This window comes from Cydia fagiglandana, chromosome 5 (genome assembly GCF_963556715.1).
Source record: "Cydia fagiglandana chromosome 5, ilCydFagi1.1, whole genome shotgun sequence".
NCBI classification, from domain to species: Eukaryota; Metazoa; Arthropoda; class Insecta; order Lepidoptera; family Tortricidae; genus Cydia; species Cydia fagiglandana.
Genome location: NC_085936.1, coordinates 11,814,724 through 11,832,563, shown reverse-complemented (window position 1 = coordinate 11,832,563; position 17,840 = coordinate 11,814,724). Strand labels below are relative to the sequence as shown.

The window sequence follows — 17,840 nt, the reverse complement described above, 5'->3', positions numbered from 1 at the left end:
ATTAATTTTATGTTAAACTAAAAATGTTATTAAGTTGTACAACGGAACTTAATCGCGTATTTAAGTTTTAAGATTTATCTCCGACGTTTCGAGTACGGCGTTGTCCCCGTGGTCTCAGAGAAGTTGTATGGGCCGGAATTGGCAAATAAAATAAAACGTCTAGGATATTTGCTGAGTCTTCTCCGAGACCACGGGACAACGCCGCCGTCCTCGAAACGACGGAGGTTAATCTTAACAATTAAATACGAGATTAAGCCCCGTTGTACAATTTAATAATGTGTAAAAATCGTGAAAATTTAAATCAGAACTAAAAATATGGCTTATTGACAGCTCTTTAAGACAATTACAATATGTTTTGTCATGTATGTAGAACTTTTAATAAATATGTAAAACGCTCTCATGGCTCTACAAATAAGATCTTGTCAAATATTTTTGCGGCCTTCGTTGTGTAACATATTATTGCAGGTGATTGTACATGATTCATAAATATGAATATTATGAAAATTAATATAAGGTAGGATCTTTGATATAATCTAACAGCAAACAAATGGAGTATGATAGTTGAGCGATTAGATAATACACAATTGCAGATAATGGCACACGTAGCATTTATATGTAGATGTGTAAGTGTCAGATAAAGTTTATCTGAAGTATATACCTATAATAATAAAATATCGATATCTTATCTATAAAACAAAAGTCAAAGTCCTTTCACACATTTTATTACAAGTAGGTAAACATTCATTTTATTCCAACTGAACATGCCAGTTCTTGAGAGAACTTACGACTAAAATTATAAGTTTTTTATTTTTAAGACATTCTTAATTTTAAAATATTATTTTAGCGTAGGTAAATAAACCTTAAAACGTTTTCGGCAATGATATGGTGACTGTCTTTATTTCCAAGTACTCTTCTACGCAGTCCACTCCTCTGAAATATATAAAATAAATAGTTGCATACATTGTTCTCTGAAAACAGTGTTCATCATTTCGTAAATACTTTCGGTCTAAGTTAATAGTGAGCCTGTTCTAGATACAACCTCACCTTTACAATAAGAAAAGGGAAAAGTTGGTCATCGCCAAAGGATCTCTAACCCTTTATTTACGGTTGTATAACATAGGCATAGTTGTTCCTATGGGGCAACTTGCCCCGACTAACGGGACATGGCGAAAGGTCCGATTTGAGCATCGTTTATTATAGTGTTATAGCTTATCTCGCATTGATCTTTTTCTCCACATGTATAATATATGTAGGACGTAGGTGTCAGTTTTAAAACATGTACTAACTTTTCACGCCCCACTCCAGAATCCTTAAACCCCCCGAAAGGAGTTTGCGCTGTAGACGCCAAATACGTATTAATCCTGAAAAACAACGCCATTTTGTATTAAAAAAGTTACGATTCCCTCATGAATTGCAAAGTGCATGTTCGTAAACATTTTTTTTAATCAAGCCAGTGGATATGACTTAGGTACATTCTACTCATTCACTGAAATATCATTCAATTTATATTTTTCGTATACCGTGAAAATATGATTTGCGGAAATAGTTTGATTTTTTAAAAAGGTCCAGAAAAAAGTGATTTATTGCTAGATTTATGATCCAGTAAGATTTTTTAAACTCCTATCAAATAACTCTAAATGTAGAAATGTATCATGTTTTATTAAATTACTAAACCAATTTATGGACAGAGGCTAGTGTGAGTGGCGAAAAATTAATATATGACCGAAGGGATTGTTTTAAATCGACACGAGTTGTGAATTACCGATTCGCATAAGTATGTATCGTACAACGTTTTACAGTACATATGGCCCTTAAAATTTTCGACATAGTTGCTTAATGTGGTAAGTAATTATCGCACTAGTGCGGTAAAGTAGCCCCATATGTACTGTATTAGTTACTTACCAAACGTTTCCGGCCTCCACGTGCTTACTAAAGTGCAAAGCATCATTGATATTCTTCGTGAAAATTCCCGATGCAAGGCCATAGTTTGTGTTATTAGCTCGATCAATCACCTCCTTGAGGGTCTCAAATTTGAAGATACATTGTACTGGCCCAAAAATCTAAAAAATGAGATACAAGTGTTTTAAATTGAAGCAAGCAAGTTGCCTAAAGAGTCGCTAAGCATACTGTTTTAATAACTAGGAATATTCTTGAAAACCCATTTTAGCCTTGACACTGATAGAAGGTTAAGAAGCTTTAGTTAGGAAATATAAATCTTCCTAGCATTTTCTGAAGTATTTAAAATATAATCGTTAAGTAAGCGACCCTTTGGTGGAATTATCTAAAAAGCAGATATTTCAAAGACTCTGTGGTATTCATGCCACCCGAAAAATGGGAGATTTAGTTTAGATGGGTAGTTCTCCCTCCCGCCAATACATGAACGTACAAGTACGAGCGAAATGCACGCGGTAATGATAACAAAATGACAACATTTTGATATCGGAATGCAAGGTCGAATTGACCTCACTAGCCTTAACATTTTAACCTTTGTAGTGTGTTACGAAAACGAGATTCTCGGGTGACGCAATTATATAGTGTCAAGTGACGCGTATCGCAACATACATAGAGTTAGACCAAGAAAACTTTCCAGCGATTTTGATAGCCCACGCAGTGCAAGTGTTATTTATACGTCATAATTTCATAGAAGTTCAAAATCTCTGCAGACTTTGGTTGATGAATCAAGAACGTCATCATTCATGAAGATATATGCGTTCTTTGTGTATTTGCCTATTTAAGGTAGGTACCTATTACCTAATCAAGATTGCTCAATGAAGATAACTCAATCTTACTTTGAGAAAAATGGTTTTTCCTGTATCTCTGACAGGAATAACCTACTGTTATCTACCTACCTGAATTCGATTTTAAATAAAAGGCAAAGAGGCTTTTCAAGTTAGTCTCTGAATTAGTTAGCACTACGACTAGGTACTACGACTGTAAGGGTTCCCATGAGACTATATACATATATTTAACCCGAAGAGTATTGTTACTTTTTGCTAAACATAACTGCTGACCCTTGTCACCGAACAAGAAAGTTTAGACAGTTGTCCATAGGGAGTTTCTGAGATAGTGAGAAAAAACGGTCAATAAGAGCATCAAAGCAGGGAAAACTTACTTACAGTACCTAGTGCATAAAATTCTTTTCCATTGTATACTTATTCTCGGAAACGTTCGTATTTATCATTCTAATTCAGTCAACCTCAGTACTTGTTCCGAGACAACGTTCACGACGAAAATGATAATGAGCTACATCTGAACACAAGTTACCATATTGACACATAGCTTTTTGTAACGTTGGCATTACTGGCAAATGTTTACGAGATGCAATCCATTAGTGTGACTTCTTGTTCAGTCCATAGTAAATCCATTCATGTGTATGTCTACATTTCTCAGTCCATTCTGATGAACGATTTATATGTTGAAAAAATGGCTATAAGACTTATAAGCAGACATAGAAGTTTTTCTAACAAAATAAAATGTCGACATATCTGTTATCGACGTTACCTTAACGTTACACATACTTAGATATTTATTATTATTATTATTATTTGTATGTCTTTGCCACATCTCGGGACCATGGGGTCCCGGACCTTTGGGAGGCGTACGTGGGGCCGAAGCCAACAGCGCAGAGGCCCTTTAAGACACTTTAATCTAAAAGCAAGGGATACACGTGGCGGATACCATCCCCGAACGCACAATGTGATACATCAAGAGATGGTCCCCGCCAGGTGCAAAGACTATTGCAGTGCAGCACTTTTGTGCTGCGATGGGAACTAAGGTCATGGGCTATAGATTTGAAAGTTGGATGGACTGGATAATGGGCTATGGGAGAGACTAGCGGACACCTGCCGTGACAATCAGTCTCAAAATTGTATAAGACAGGTGGTGACTCGCCAACTCATTGAGTGGGCCCCGCAATGGCCGCACGCACAGTGCGACAACAGGGCAACACTTTGGAGCGGCTGTGAGGTTGTCGAGAGGTGAGTCTGCGGTAGCCAGATCCCGGTAATCCGTTCAAGGGCCGCCGGCGTTATGACATTTTACACTTCCAACCTGGAGCATAGGTCCCGCTCTTGCGACTCCACTCTGGCCGGCCAATCAAGGCAAGCACAGAGGCGAGGGCCAGATGACAGGGCCCTCTGGAATAGGGGTTCGCGGTGTCGCCACTCACCGTCAGCTCGCCACAAGCTGCCCCCGCGGGGTATTATTATTATTATTATTAGCCTATATTATCCCACTGTTGGGCAAAGGCCTCCCTCTTACTCTTCCACGTATCCCTATCCTCAGAAGTCTCCCACCAGTCTCTGTCAAAAGCGTCAAGCTCGTCCCGCCATCTCCGACGAGGTCTACCGTGACGCCTTACAATTTGTGGGACCCAACGGGTGGCTGTTTTGGCCCACAGGTCTTCCGGCATACGGCTGACGTGTCCTGCCCAATCCCATTTGAGCTTGGCGGCAGATATTTATTACATGTTATAAAAAGATAGCTACCGCGAAATACACAACACGTTCGATATCTTCTTATCTTTTGATGTATTGGTAGTTTTCTATTCGTTTAGCACTATACACTACCGTTTACGTTTTAATTTTTAAGCACTGAATATTTGTAATAAAGAAATTATGTACCGCTTTGTAATTGATTTGCATTATTGAAATTTCTCGGTAACTTACCTACTGCAAGTAGAAGTTAGATAATATATATTAAATATAATCTACCTATGACTTAATAGCAGATTTATCGATGTTTCATTTTCTCAAACACTCGTTTTTGCCATAAAAACTTCTAGGTCTGCTTATAAGATACAACAGTTTGCTGCAGAACTGTGTGTACAGTCACCTGCAATAATATGTTACACAACGAAGGCCGCAAAAATATCTGACACGAATTTATTTGTAGAGCCATAAGAGCGTGTGACATATTTTTGCAGCCTTCGAAGAGTAACATATTATTGCTTATGACTACAATTTGACTGCAGGTTAAATGTTACCTCTTCTTTAGCTATGGTCATGTGGTCCTCAACGTCAGCGAAGACTGTAGGCTCGACATAGTACCCGGTTGTGCCGATCCGGTTTCCACCAGTCAGCAATCTCGCACCCTCTTTCTTTCCCTTTTCGATGTAGGCGAGAACTCTGTTCATGATCTCTCCGTCAACCTTAAGTTAAAGCAAGAAAAGCTTATCCTTAAAGGGTATTTGTAACGGTGAGTTTTGGGTCCGGTTCGATGAAAAGTCCGGCAAAAAGTATAGAAAATATTTGAGGTAAGGTCAGATGAACGCAACATGATGGTTAGAAAAGCCTAGCAAATATTCATACATGCACCTCATTCTGTCCTTAGATATTTCTGTTCACCAACATTTGTTAATGTTTGTATGTTTTGACATATACTTAAAAGAAAACCTGGTATTCACAGAATCAGTATCTTTTAGTTCTTCTTTACCATTACCATGTTTGTTGAACTGTTATTAAACTAGTGGAGGGTTTCCACCTCGAAACACGAAATACATAACAAAATTCCTTTCGTTATATAAATCGTATACTGTTCTGTTAAAGTATTTAAAAAGTATTGAAAAAGGGGTTTGTACCTGCGGGCCATGATCGACGTTAGGGTCAGACGGGTTGCCAATTTTAATATTCCTCGCAAATTCCACGGCCTTCTTTACAAACGTGTCGTATATCCCTGACTGGACAAACGTCCTAGACGCGGCGAAACACATTTGGCCCTGGTTACCGAAGACGCCATGCGCGGCCCAAGTTACCGCCAAATTTACTAAAAGGAAAACAATTGCTATACATATTACATAGGTATATAGATTATTTGAAAACACAATACATAATTATATTTATAAGGGTAAATCGTCAGTCGTTATATTAGGGTAAATCGTCAATTACCTATTGGCCACCAGCTAATAACTGGCCGAGGCCACCCTTCAATAACTAGCCACCTTATACTAAAATCAATTGTTTATATGTGAATAGAATTCATTTTTAGATTAGGGTGGCCAGTTACTAAACAATGGCCAGTTTCAGGGACGCAATTCCGTACCCGTCAAATTGCAACCTTCTACATCAATACCTACCGAATTCGTCCACTTTAATTCTCTTGACATACCATACCTATTTCAAATGACATACCTATGACAGGTCAAGGGCATACCTATTTCAAATCCACATTTTACCTGAAAATGGAAATACGAGTAGGGAAATTCGTCTTTCTGTTGTTTCCTTCGGGGTGGGTATTGCTAATCTGGGAGTCAATTTTAAGGCGTCGATTTCATTTGATTGCAAGGGGCCAAGGAACGAGAATTTAATTTAAATTTATAGTACGAAAAGTTCATAGTAGAAATACACGTTTTAGTTCGTGAGAATAAGTGGATAGATATTGAAAAATGAGTTCTGTGCCGTCGGAAAGTTCCCAAAATTGTGAAACGTGTAAACATGGGAAATATCCGGTTACTTCTCATATTTTTGTATAGGGGTTGAAATTTTCCGTTTCCAAAATGAAGGTTTCCTTCATTTCCTATATAATTTTCCTCAAGTAAGGATGACTCACGCTAGACCAGGTCGTGTACGGGCCGGAGCTTCCGGCGCATCGTTTTCTATGGAAAGCATCACGTGATCACCTGTCGTGTCATAGAAAAGTAAGCCCCGGAAGCTCCGACCCGGACACGGCCCGGTCTAACGTGAGTCATCTTATATCCGATAACTTTTGCAACTTTTTGAAAATTTTACGCAACTTGCATTTGTAGTTGTGGTTGATAAATCGCATGCTCCTCGCAAGAGTCGCAAGTAATTATGTTAGCAATATTAAAATTTGTTAATTTTCCGTAATTGCTGAATCAGGGTAATAAATTATAGGATAAAGGCACACTTACAGTCAGCATCGTTCATGATCACCAGGGGGCTTTTGCCGCCGAGCTCTAGTGTCACCCGCTTAAGATTCGCTTTTCCGGCCGCCTGCTGAATTTGCTTGCCTACCTACACATTAATTAGGTAATCTATTGTAATATTTTGTTAATAGTGTGATAATAAACAGTAAGTCTGTCATTATAGTAAATTAAAATAGTCCAGTGACAAAGGGGAAATACAATACAAATACTCTTTATTTCACACCAATATACATATTACTTTATAGATAGGTACTTCGAAGACGTTAGAATCGGACCAAGCTAACTCTGAATGCCATTTGCAATGACAAGAACATACGTCTCGACAAAAAATTTGATCTAACTTCTACACCTCGGCATTTTATGAATAACAAAACAATAAAGTCAGTGGCGGATTTGCAGTGTGGCCAACACAGCCCTAGGCCCCAGACCCTGAAGTACTAGAACCGCACCCTTCTCGGCTTCTTCTTTCTTTCTCAAAACCCATCATCATCATATAGGTATAGACTGTCGTCCCTAATATTTGCCCGCTCTAGGCCCGAGCCTTTTAACGATGTAGTAATGCTGTTACGCATACCCCTTGTAACCTAGAGGCGTCAGGGGTTATGTGGGACTCCCATCTACCATTCCTTTCTCTTAGTGAGAAAAGGGGGAGACGTCCTACCGGGCCTATTTAGGCAAATCCGCCACTAAAAATAGTATAGTACAAACCTCAAGAGATCCCGTAAAGGAAATTTTGGCAACATCAGGGTGATGGGTTAGCGCGGCACCGGCGTCGGGACCGAAGCCAGTCACCACATTGACGACGCCTGCGGGGACGCCTGCTTCCTTCAGTAGAGCCGCTAAGGCTAGGGAGGTTAGAGGAGTCTGCTCTGCAGGTTTTACCACTACTGTGCAACCTGAAACAGTTTAACCACAAGGAGGCCAAATTGAATTTATATATCGATGTTAAAATGGTTATTTTTTATCATTGGCCAGTGCGAGGGATATTTGACATGTGACGTTTGACGTATCGTGTTGATCTCCCGTTGATGTGGGAAAAATCATGCAGAGGTGGGGCGTTGCACATGTCCGAAATGCACATGCGAATGATAAAAATATGACGTCATGATTAATACCTATATCGGATAACTTATTATAGGTAAACACCTATCCAGACGGATATAGTGGACAGACTGACATTTAGGAGATATTAGAAATCAAAAATATCGGTATCGTCTTGGGTCGTCTCATTCGTTTTTCGTCAAGTTCTTAAATTAGTCCAATTCTGCTTCGTCACAATCGTCGGTGGCTTTCAATGTAGAATGAGTGACGAAAGCAGAATAGGACTAATTTAAGAACTTGACGAAAAACGAAGGGGACGACCCAAGACGATACCAAAATATCGTGTAGGTACATACTTCTAGTTCCAGCGGTATCAGCCATTATTTACAATCATTCTACAAACTATCTCTAAAGTTTATCACGGAGTTTAAAATTTGATTTAAAAAGTTTTATTATATTTACCTGCAGCCAACGCTGTGCAGACTTTATTTACAAACATTAATATAGGAGCATTCCACGGCAAGATCAAACCACAAACACCAACGGGCTGTTTCAGGGTATACGAAAATAGATCGCCATCTGAAAAAAATATCAAGTGAAATGGAGGGATGCAATTTCAAGTGATAACGCCATTATATTGATGAACTTTCAACATAAATATAATGTAAGGTTAGACGAGTCTAAACTGTAAACTACGATTAAGGTAAACGTACTGGTGCTCGACGCGGTCCCATTACATGTATGTATGTATGTATGTCACTTTATTGCACATAAACAGGTTTATGTAAAACGGACAAAAACAAAACAAAAAAAATGTACAAAGGCGAACTTATCCCTAAAAGGGATCTCTTCCAGCTAACCTTAATCACCATGTTCTTCATCATCACCAGTGTTCGGCAAACTTGGTGCCAGGCCACGGGATTCCTACTAGAAATCTTAATATGAACATGACTCAAATGCCGCGATCTTGGTCGAAAAAGTAATTTGAGTATTAGAATATTGAGTGTTATTTATTTATAAATAGACTTTTAAACACTGAATAAATGCATAAACTGTATTATTATTTAAAATCATTGATCCACTTTAACCGAGTATAATTTCAATTTCCCGTATAAATTATAAGTCATACTTGATATTTTTTGCACCATAATACCTACACTTATATATACTTATCTTATACTTATACATATATACTTATCTAAAGTAATAAATAACCATTTACTCGACTACCTGCATGGCTTGTCGAAGGTCACAGTTGGATTTTCTATTGTTTGCGTCTAAACTAAACTAAGACGGACGACAGACACGGCAAACAGTGTCCCTGTTGTAGTTAATTCTATCCTTTTCTAGTTTAATGATAAGGAATTGGTTGAGAACCCATCTCTAGTAGAAATATATTTATTTATATTCCTCGGACCATAAGTTCGCATGTTGTGATTTAAAGTTTATTTGTGCTTAGTGTTAACCTATTTTAAAACCTTCACCCCTGTTCATTGTTCATTATTATATTTATTATAATGTAATTCTATTTCATTAACTTATTAAAATTAGAAACATTGTAGAAGGAAGTAATACAACACTAATCCCGTAATTCCCACGGAATATTCGTATTAGCATAATGATTGAGGCACCAACTCTACCGACCACTGATCATCACCTTCAACATGTCATCTTGAAACTTAAGTCATTGTCAAGCATGTCGAGCACTAGTACGTTTACCTTACCTACTCTTTATTCTAATTTGGGTCAGAATATTAGTCCATGACGTCATATTATTCATATTTATTTATTTCTAACATTACGGCTGTTTTGAATGCTCGACTGAGCAACGCTACAAAACGACGAGCCACGTGTAAGTACCTAAATTATCTTTAGAATATGGAGCATATTTATTCACTGAGCACAAGGAATTTCATATGTGACCCTATATAAGCTCCGCAAGGGTATACCAATTTACCTACACACAACCTTAACAATTTATACACCTAAAACATCCGCAAGAGTCACTACAATGCTAGGTGAAAACCGCATGAAAATCTGTTCAATTAGTTTTTGAGTTGATCGCGAACATGCAGACACATACAGAGATAGTGAACTGATATTTCCACCTGCAGGAATGGTATCACCCTGGATCTTATCCGCCAAGCTGGCAGCATAGCGCGCTCCATTAACACCTTTCTGCACAATCCCTAGCACCATGCGGATGTTCATCCCGTTGTTGCAGCACTCTAGCTCGCCGAGGTACTGCGCGTCGCGTTGTATGAGGTCCGCAAACTTGTTGAGCAGCCTGCCACGAGCTGAGGCGTCCAGCAAACGCCATTTTGAGTCGCGGTGGAAGGCAGCCTTCGCCGCGGTTACTGCCAAGTCGATGTCAGCCTGCATGAAAAGGTTATGCTAATAATATTTATTAGTGCAACAAGAAAGCAAAGTTCACTCTGATTTCTAGTGCTAAATTGAGTTAAGTACTTGTGAAGCGAAAGATTTTATAATATTACGTTAGCTCAAGTACTTACTTACTAATTTAAGACGGTGCTTAATTGTTATATTTTTTATGCGTATTGTTCGAAATATTATGTTATAAGTATTTTATCTTTATATTATGAGTGTGTGCAACTTAGTTTTAGATTAATTATGGTTTTAAAAGTTACCACGCCCTAGTACGCCCATGTACAGTCGACGCCAAAGATATGTTTACACTTTTGCACCTTAATCCTTTGTAATAAGGCGAAGAGTGTAAACATATCTTTGACGTCGACTGTACATATGTACCTGCTGACTAAATAAAATAATATGTATCTGGAACAATTATGATTACAGGTAGTAGAGGCTAGTAGTACAAGTAGAACTACTATTGTGAAATTGTGTGATTCTATTTTTATGGATACATCTTCAATCGTGATAGTAGAGATAGACGCAGTTCAACTAACATTTTAATATGTTTTCACGCCACGTGATAAAATATCAACGTTGACTAGAATTATGGCTTATTTTTAATTAGTACCTACATGGTGAAATATTACGTATTTTATTACACAGCAAAGTTTGTTTGCCTCTCGTCTTTAAAACCCTTTCATCAGGAAAACCGCAAGAGATTACTCAAAAAGCTATCCCGTTACAAATCATCAATCATCACCGACGGGTGTACGGGCCCGATTCGGATTTTGAAATAGACATCTATTAGATATCTTTTAGACATCACCAAGATACGATAACGATATGTTTAAGATCTAACCTGTCAAATTTGACATTTGCGCGATTCTGGAGATACTCTTGAACGATTTCCACAGGATATGACGTAATCCAATTCACATCTAATATATATCTTACTTATCTAACGTAAAAGTGACATTGGTTGCCCAAATTGCGCTGCAAAAGAGAACTAGTTGATATCTAAACTATAACGTATCTAGAATGGATCTACTTAGTACGTGTCGTCTCTTGTGAATATCTTGAAGTTCGAATACGGCAGTATGTCGTACGTACGCGTCTTTATGAATAAATACATACCATTAGAATGTGTCCATGCAAATTTGCAGCTCGCTGTGAATGTTCTAGTATAGCTACTGTAGGGAAATCATCCTCCATACAATTTTCATTACGGGAGAAAACGGTTTACACTAACTAAGTAAATCTAAGATTATCATAACATATAATTTTGATTTTGATGTCGATCGCTTCAACCATATAGGTATTCTAGGTTTATAGATTTCGCCTTTTTTGAATAAAAAAAAAGTTGTATTTATTGCAAATTTTTAAAACAAGGAAAACCTATAAACCTACTTTTTCGTAGTTTTTAGTTTAACATACTAAAAAATCGTGGAGAATGGAATATATGTAGAAGTGGAAAAATGTTTTCTCTTTTTGCGTCTACGTGCTGTACTTCCCTCTGAAGTTAGCGAGAGTAATTTTATGAGTTTGATAAATAAAATCCTGAAGCGAAATCCGTTCCCATCTGTATACCTTGAAACAAAATCAATTAACTCCAAACAATTTATACGTATCAGAGAAAGTCTACTAACTTAATTATCTTCGTTGCACGAGAGTAGAAAGTATTCCCCGATTCTGGCCCCGCCTCTCAGTGGTCCCCGATCCTGACCCCAAGGCCGAGCCACCGCCCCTGCTCAACCTAAAAAAAAAAAAAAAAACAATTAGCCCCCCATTTGAATTGATTGCGCTAGGTCTCAGCAGTGCCCGGCGCCTCCTTCAGGGACTTACGAAATACGCTAATTAAACAATACACCTTGTTCACCACGGTAACAATAGGCTTATCGACCCTTTTCTATTGTTCGATCTCGACTCGGGCGCGCTATTGTGTTACCGAGCATACTACCTGCCTGGACCCTTTCCTTAACCCACCGACGTCTCCATTCATGCCTTCTTTATGTGTGTATACTGTAGGTGTTTGTGATAGGTACTTTGCAATAGGTATTAGCGATAGGTACTTATTTGTGATGCATAGGTACTGTAACTATCAACTCTAATAACCCGCATTATCTTATTACCTCTTGGAGCTATTTCGATTTATAAGGAATACATTTCTAACCTTCTTCTGACGTAGAATTTACACTAGTAATCCTTTGGCAGCCTAAACTAACCTTAACCTTTTACCAAACCTAACTTATTCTTCGAAAACCTAACCTAAACCTAACTTGACCAAACCTAACTAAAATCAACCTAACTCATTTCAAACTAACCTGCTTTCACCTAGTCTTCCGATATAAAGTAAACTCGTAGTTACTTGTTTCTTTCTATTATTTAAAAAAATAACGAGGCGTGTGAGGCATTTCTTGTGCACTTCATTGTTATAATAGCTTAATTGTTTTATTGATAGACGTCTATTATATTTTATACTGACAATGGATTTATTGTTTCCTATACCTATTCTTTTATAATTTGGGTTTGAGTAAAGAGAACGTCTGTTTAGATGAACTTGTTGATACATGTTACTTTGTGTGATTTAAAAAAAAGAACGAGACATGTCAACTGGTTTCAACATGATTTAGTCTAATACATCAACATTTCTTGTGCGTTGCTATTCATTGTTATAACAGCATAATTGCTTTATTAATAGACGTCTATTATATTTTATGCTGACAATGGATTTATTGTTTCCTATACCTATTCTTTTATAATTTGGGTTTGAGTAAAGAGAACGTCTGTTTAGATGAACTTGTTGAGACATGTTACCTTGTGTGATTAAAAAAAAGGAACGAGACGTGTCAACTGGTTTCAACATGATTTAGTCTAATACGTCAACATTTCTTGTGCGGTGCTATTCATTGTTATAACAGCATAATTGCTTTATTGGTAGACATCTATTATATTTTATACCGACAATGGATTTATTGTTTCCTCTTATGCTTTTGAATTTGGGTTTTAGTAAAGAGAGCGTATGTATTAGATGAACTTGTTGAGACATGATTTTAACGGTACTGTACCCTGGTCATAGTGACACAGTATAAAAGCCGAAGAGAAATGAGTTTGAGTAAGTATTACCGTCGTGGCAGTCCACTGTATCAGAGCTCCTTGTATCTATTGCAGTATATAGAAATATAGTGTTAATTCAACAGTGAAGTGTTTAAGTGTTTATAGAAAGACCCAACAATGGATGTAAGTATGTCTTTTATTACCGTAACTTACTTTGTTTTGTTTTCACTTGTGTTCTTTGTGTTTTAATTATCAAGATTGTAGACAGTGTGTAAATTATTGTTTTATATTGTTTCAGTTCACTGAAAATACTTTCAAGAACTATTACTACCCGGATAATAATAAAGACGAATCAAGCGATGAAGAGGGTACGCTTGGTTTCAAAGTTAAACAAGCCATCGCAAAGAAACGTTCAGGAAACAATATCGATAGTTTCTTTGAACGACCTAAAAAGCAACCCAAAATTGTGAAACGGTCTTCGAATGTGAGCAAAAGTTCACCAGACGGTGTTGCAAACTTATCATCCGGACAAGACGACGGGGCGTATGCATCACATTTGATTAAAATCGAGATATATGATATGCAAACAATTAAAAACGTCCCACCCATGGAACACTGGAAGCATGCGGACTTCAGATTGAAATATTTTGCGTTGGAAGACGATTTGGAGCTACAAAATACGCGAAATATTATTTATAACATAACAAAGCAATTAGCTTCTAAGGACAGTAGTGTGAAATATTTTATAGATAATAAGAAACAGTGATAGTTATAATTATTAATGATAGTAGTAGCTTAATGATTGTGTTAACGTATTTCTCATTTTTTACCTCTCCTTAAGTACATTTTCCATGTAACAGATTATTTTTATTGTATCACATTACAACAAGTATTAATTTAAACTTCTCACTTGTAAAGGTCACAGTCCCCACTCTTAGAAATCTTATACGTGTAGTCAATCAACTATTTAAATGAAAGAAAGCACTGTATGATTTCTCATTTCATAATGGACTCTTTGAGCTGTGATGTCTACGATCTTGAACTTATCAGACTCTGTGAAGAAATAGAAGAAAATGAAGATCTATGCGAGGCTGCCCGTCTTGTGAGCCAACTTCACCGAGAGGCGTAAGTAAAAATATTCCTGTTCATACATGTTTATAACTCTTAACCGGTACCTGTTTAACAAAGGATGGGTCCCTGACTTGTTGTGACCTGAACTTATTGTTAGGATAAACGTGGGGTGGGAGAGGACTGGTTATATAAGCGGGGTATCTCGAGTTCATATCATTCAGTGTTTTGGTGCCGTGCTTGTATTGTGATATCCTTTTCCATAATGGTGTTTACTTATTATCATATTGGTCTCACCTTGCCTCGTGATAAGATTGAGGAATTAAGTAAAGAATTTATTGTATCATATTTTCATAGAAATATAAGAATGTGGTACATTTCAAACAAATTACCTCACTCGTTACTGGAAGATTCTGATATTATACCGTATTATACACCATGTGATGGGCATATAAAAAATTCCAAGGGGAATACTGAGTCATCAGATGTGATTGATGGAGTTTTGATGATGCAAGCCTATTGTCAGCAGTGTCGAAAAGACTTACGTTAGTATATACAACCAACCATTTTAGTAATTATTTTTATTTTATCTCACATTAAGATATTTATGTTTATTTTGTATTGTTATAGATCTTCTCAAATAGGACGGGGAGTAAAAAGGACAGCTGCAGTTTTGGAGACTGAAGAATTCTTATTGAAGAAAAACCGTCCAGCAGCTGCTGAACCTGTCGCATCAACATCATCCGAACCAGTTCCCGATGTCATTCTGAGTACAAATAATAATCATGAAATTGAATGTTCTGTGTGTAATAAGTTTGTCTCTAAAAGATATTTTAAAAATCATTTAAATAGTAATCTTCACAAAAATAATGTTTTAAGGGCTGACATTGAATGGGTTAATGTTCAGTTAATTGAAAATGCTTTTAAGAATAGGGTGGCCACTTACAGAATACTTTTAAATGAAAATGTTCACCAACCATTTACTCCCGAATCTATTTTACTAGGAAATAAAGATAAAATCTTTGCATTATTGGATCGTTCCCTCACTGATCACCATGCTTTAAAAGTAAACTTTATTTTAAATGCGGATTTTACTCAAGAGAGCAAACAAGTTAATAATACATTTGATTTCCAATTATGTAACAATGTAGTTGATGTTAGCAGCGACAAAGATGAGATTTTCGAGTCAGTTGTTAAAGATATATTAACAAAATTATTTAACTTTGAGAGAAAAGATAGTGGATGGAGTTTAGTAAAATTTAACTATCTAGATGTCAATGTAAACAAATTTAATCCATTGCGTGGTTCATCCTATATCGAATTACCACGTGATATTCAGAACAGAAAAGCAGTTATTAATGTAAAAAATAGTGATCATGAATGTTTTAGATGGGCTGTATTGTCAGGCTTGTATCCACCTACAAGTCATCGTTCAAACACTACGAAATCGTATATAGCGCATAAAAATAAATTAAATTTTGGAAATTTAACTTTCCCACTTAAAGTTGGAGATATTCAGAAATTTGAAAAAATGAATGATATAAGTATAAACGTTTTTGGTCTTGAATACAATTCGAAAAGTAAAATACATAACGTAGTAGGCCCATTACACTTAACAAAGTGCAAAAAAGCTACCCACTTGAACTTATTGTACATATCCAAAGACAGTAAGGGACATTATTGCTATATCAAAAATTTATCTAGGTTAGTATCTAAACAATTATCAAATACACAGCATGCCGCACATATTTGTGATGGTTGTTTGTCGAACTTTACAACTCGCGACAATTTAATGAATCATCAAAGAAACGATTGTTTCCATGTTTGTACACATTTACCTTCAGAACAGGATAAAAAGAAAAACTGGTTCAATGAAAACGTTTCCTCCAATATACTTACTTTCGATAATTATGAACGTAAATTAAGGGTACCTTTTGTTATTTATGCTGATTTCGAGGCCTTTCTAAACCCGATTCAAACAGGTAAAATTAATCCTACTACATCCTCAACAACAAATGTACAAAAACATGAGGTATATAGTTTTGGATACTACATTAAATGTTCTTATAATGATAAATTGTCAGTGTACAGAACATATAAAGGTAAAAATTGCACCCAGGAATTTATGAAGTATATGGAACAAGACTTAAAGGCCATTTGTAGGAGAAATACTTTTGTAAAAACTCCATTGCCTTTATCTAATGCAAATAATGTGCATATTTCTCAGAGTAGTACATGCTATATTTGTGATAAAAATTTAAACGAGGATTCAGTCATTTCCTATAATTACCATACTGGTATTTATGAAGGAGTGGCACATAAATTTTGTTCTGAAAAATACAGGGCACCTAATTTTGTACCTGTATTTTTCCATAATTTGTGTAACTATGATAGTCATTTTATAGTACATGGGCTTGGTTTGGTGGAAGGCGACATTGAACTGATTCCAGAGAACAAAGAGAAATACATTTCATTTTCTAAGAGCTTGCAAATAAATAATCGCACAGTTAAATTGAGATTTGTTGATTCACTTAAATTTATGTCCAGTAGTCTTGACAAATTGGCAAAAAACTTGTTGCCTGAACAATTTCATGAATTAAAATTGAATTTTTCATGCGAGGAGGATTTTAAACGCTTATTACGAAAGGGTGTATATCCCTATGAACACATGTCATCATACGATTCTTTAAACTTGACAGCTCTTCCCTCTAAAGATGATTTCTTTAGTTCCTTGTCTGATAGTCACATCTCAGAGGAGGATTATGATCACGCAAAAGATGTTTGGTCTCATTTTCAATGCAAAAATATGGGTGATTATTCTGATTTATATTTAAAAACTGATGTTTTATTACTAACTGATATATTTGAAAATTTTAGAAACCTTTGTCTTAAGACGTATGGATTAGACCCCGCTCATTATTATACTGCTCCGGGATTAAGTTGGGATGCAATGTTAAGAACTACAAAAATAAAACTAGAACTCCTAACTGATATCGATAAAATAGCTTTTATAGCGAAAAATATTCGAGGTGGCATATCACAATGTAGTAATAGATATGCGAAGGCTAATAATATTTTTTTGTCAGATTATAATCAAAATATCCCATCGTCATTTCTTATGTACTTTGATGCAAATAACCTTTACGGGTGGGCTATGTCTCAATGTCTTCCTACCGGTAAATTTGAATGGGTAAATACAGATACTGACTTTAATATATCTGATGACGCTGATCATGGTTTAATTTTAGAAGTTGATCTCGAATGCCCTAACGAGTTGCATGACTCTCATTCAGATTTGCCATTCTGTCCTGAAAACGTTTGTTTGGGTAATTCCAAAGAAAAAAAATTAATTCCTAATTTAAATAAAAAAACGAATTATGTCATTCACTATAGAAATCTAAAACAGTGTTTAAAAAATGGT

The 17,840-nt window shown here is 36.4% G+C and overlaps 1 protein-coding gene across 1 annotated transcript in view; it reads right to left on the bottom strand.

The window, feature by feature from the left end:
- Positions 1 to 706: 706 nt before the first annotated feature.
- LOC134664463 (aldehyde dehydrogenase 1A1-like) overlaps positions 707 to 17,840 on the bottom strand; it is a 29,273-nt gene continuing 12,139 nt past the window's right edge. The window contains exons 3-11 of the mRNA XM_063521127.1: positions 10,033 to 10,300; positions 8,387 to 8,503; positions 7,592 to 7,779; positions 6,869 to 6,971; positions 5,579 to 5,763; positions 4,985 to 5,149; positions 1,903 to 2,060; positions 1,287 to 1,361; positions 707 to 930 (exon numbers count right to left, since the gene is read on the bottom strand). Of these exons, the coding sequence (XP_063377197.1) occupies positions 861 to 930; positions 1,287 to 1,361; positions 1,903 to 2,060; positions 4,985 to 5,149; positions 5,579 to 5,763; positions 6,869 to 6,971; positions 7,592 to 7,779; positions 8,387 to 8,503; positions 10,033 to 10,300 (1,329 nt within the window). The 3' untranslated portion in view covers positions 707 to 860. The remainder of the gene's footprint in view (positions 931 to 1,286; positions 1,362 to 1,902; positions 2,061 to 4,984; positions 5,150 to 5,578; positions 5,764 to 6,868; positions 6,972 to 7,591; positions 7,780 to 8,386; positions 8,504 to 10,032; positions 10,301 to 17,840) is intronic.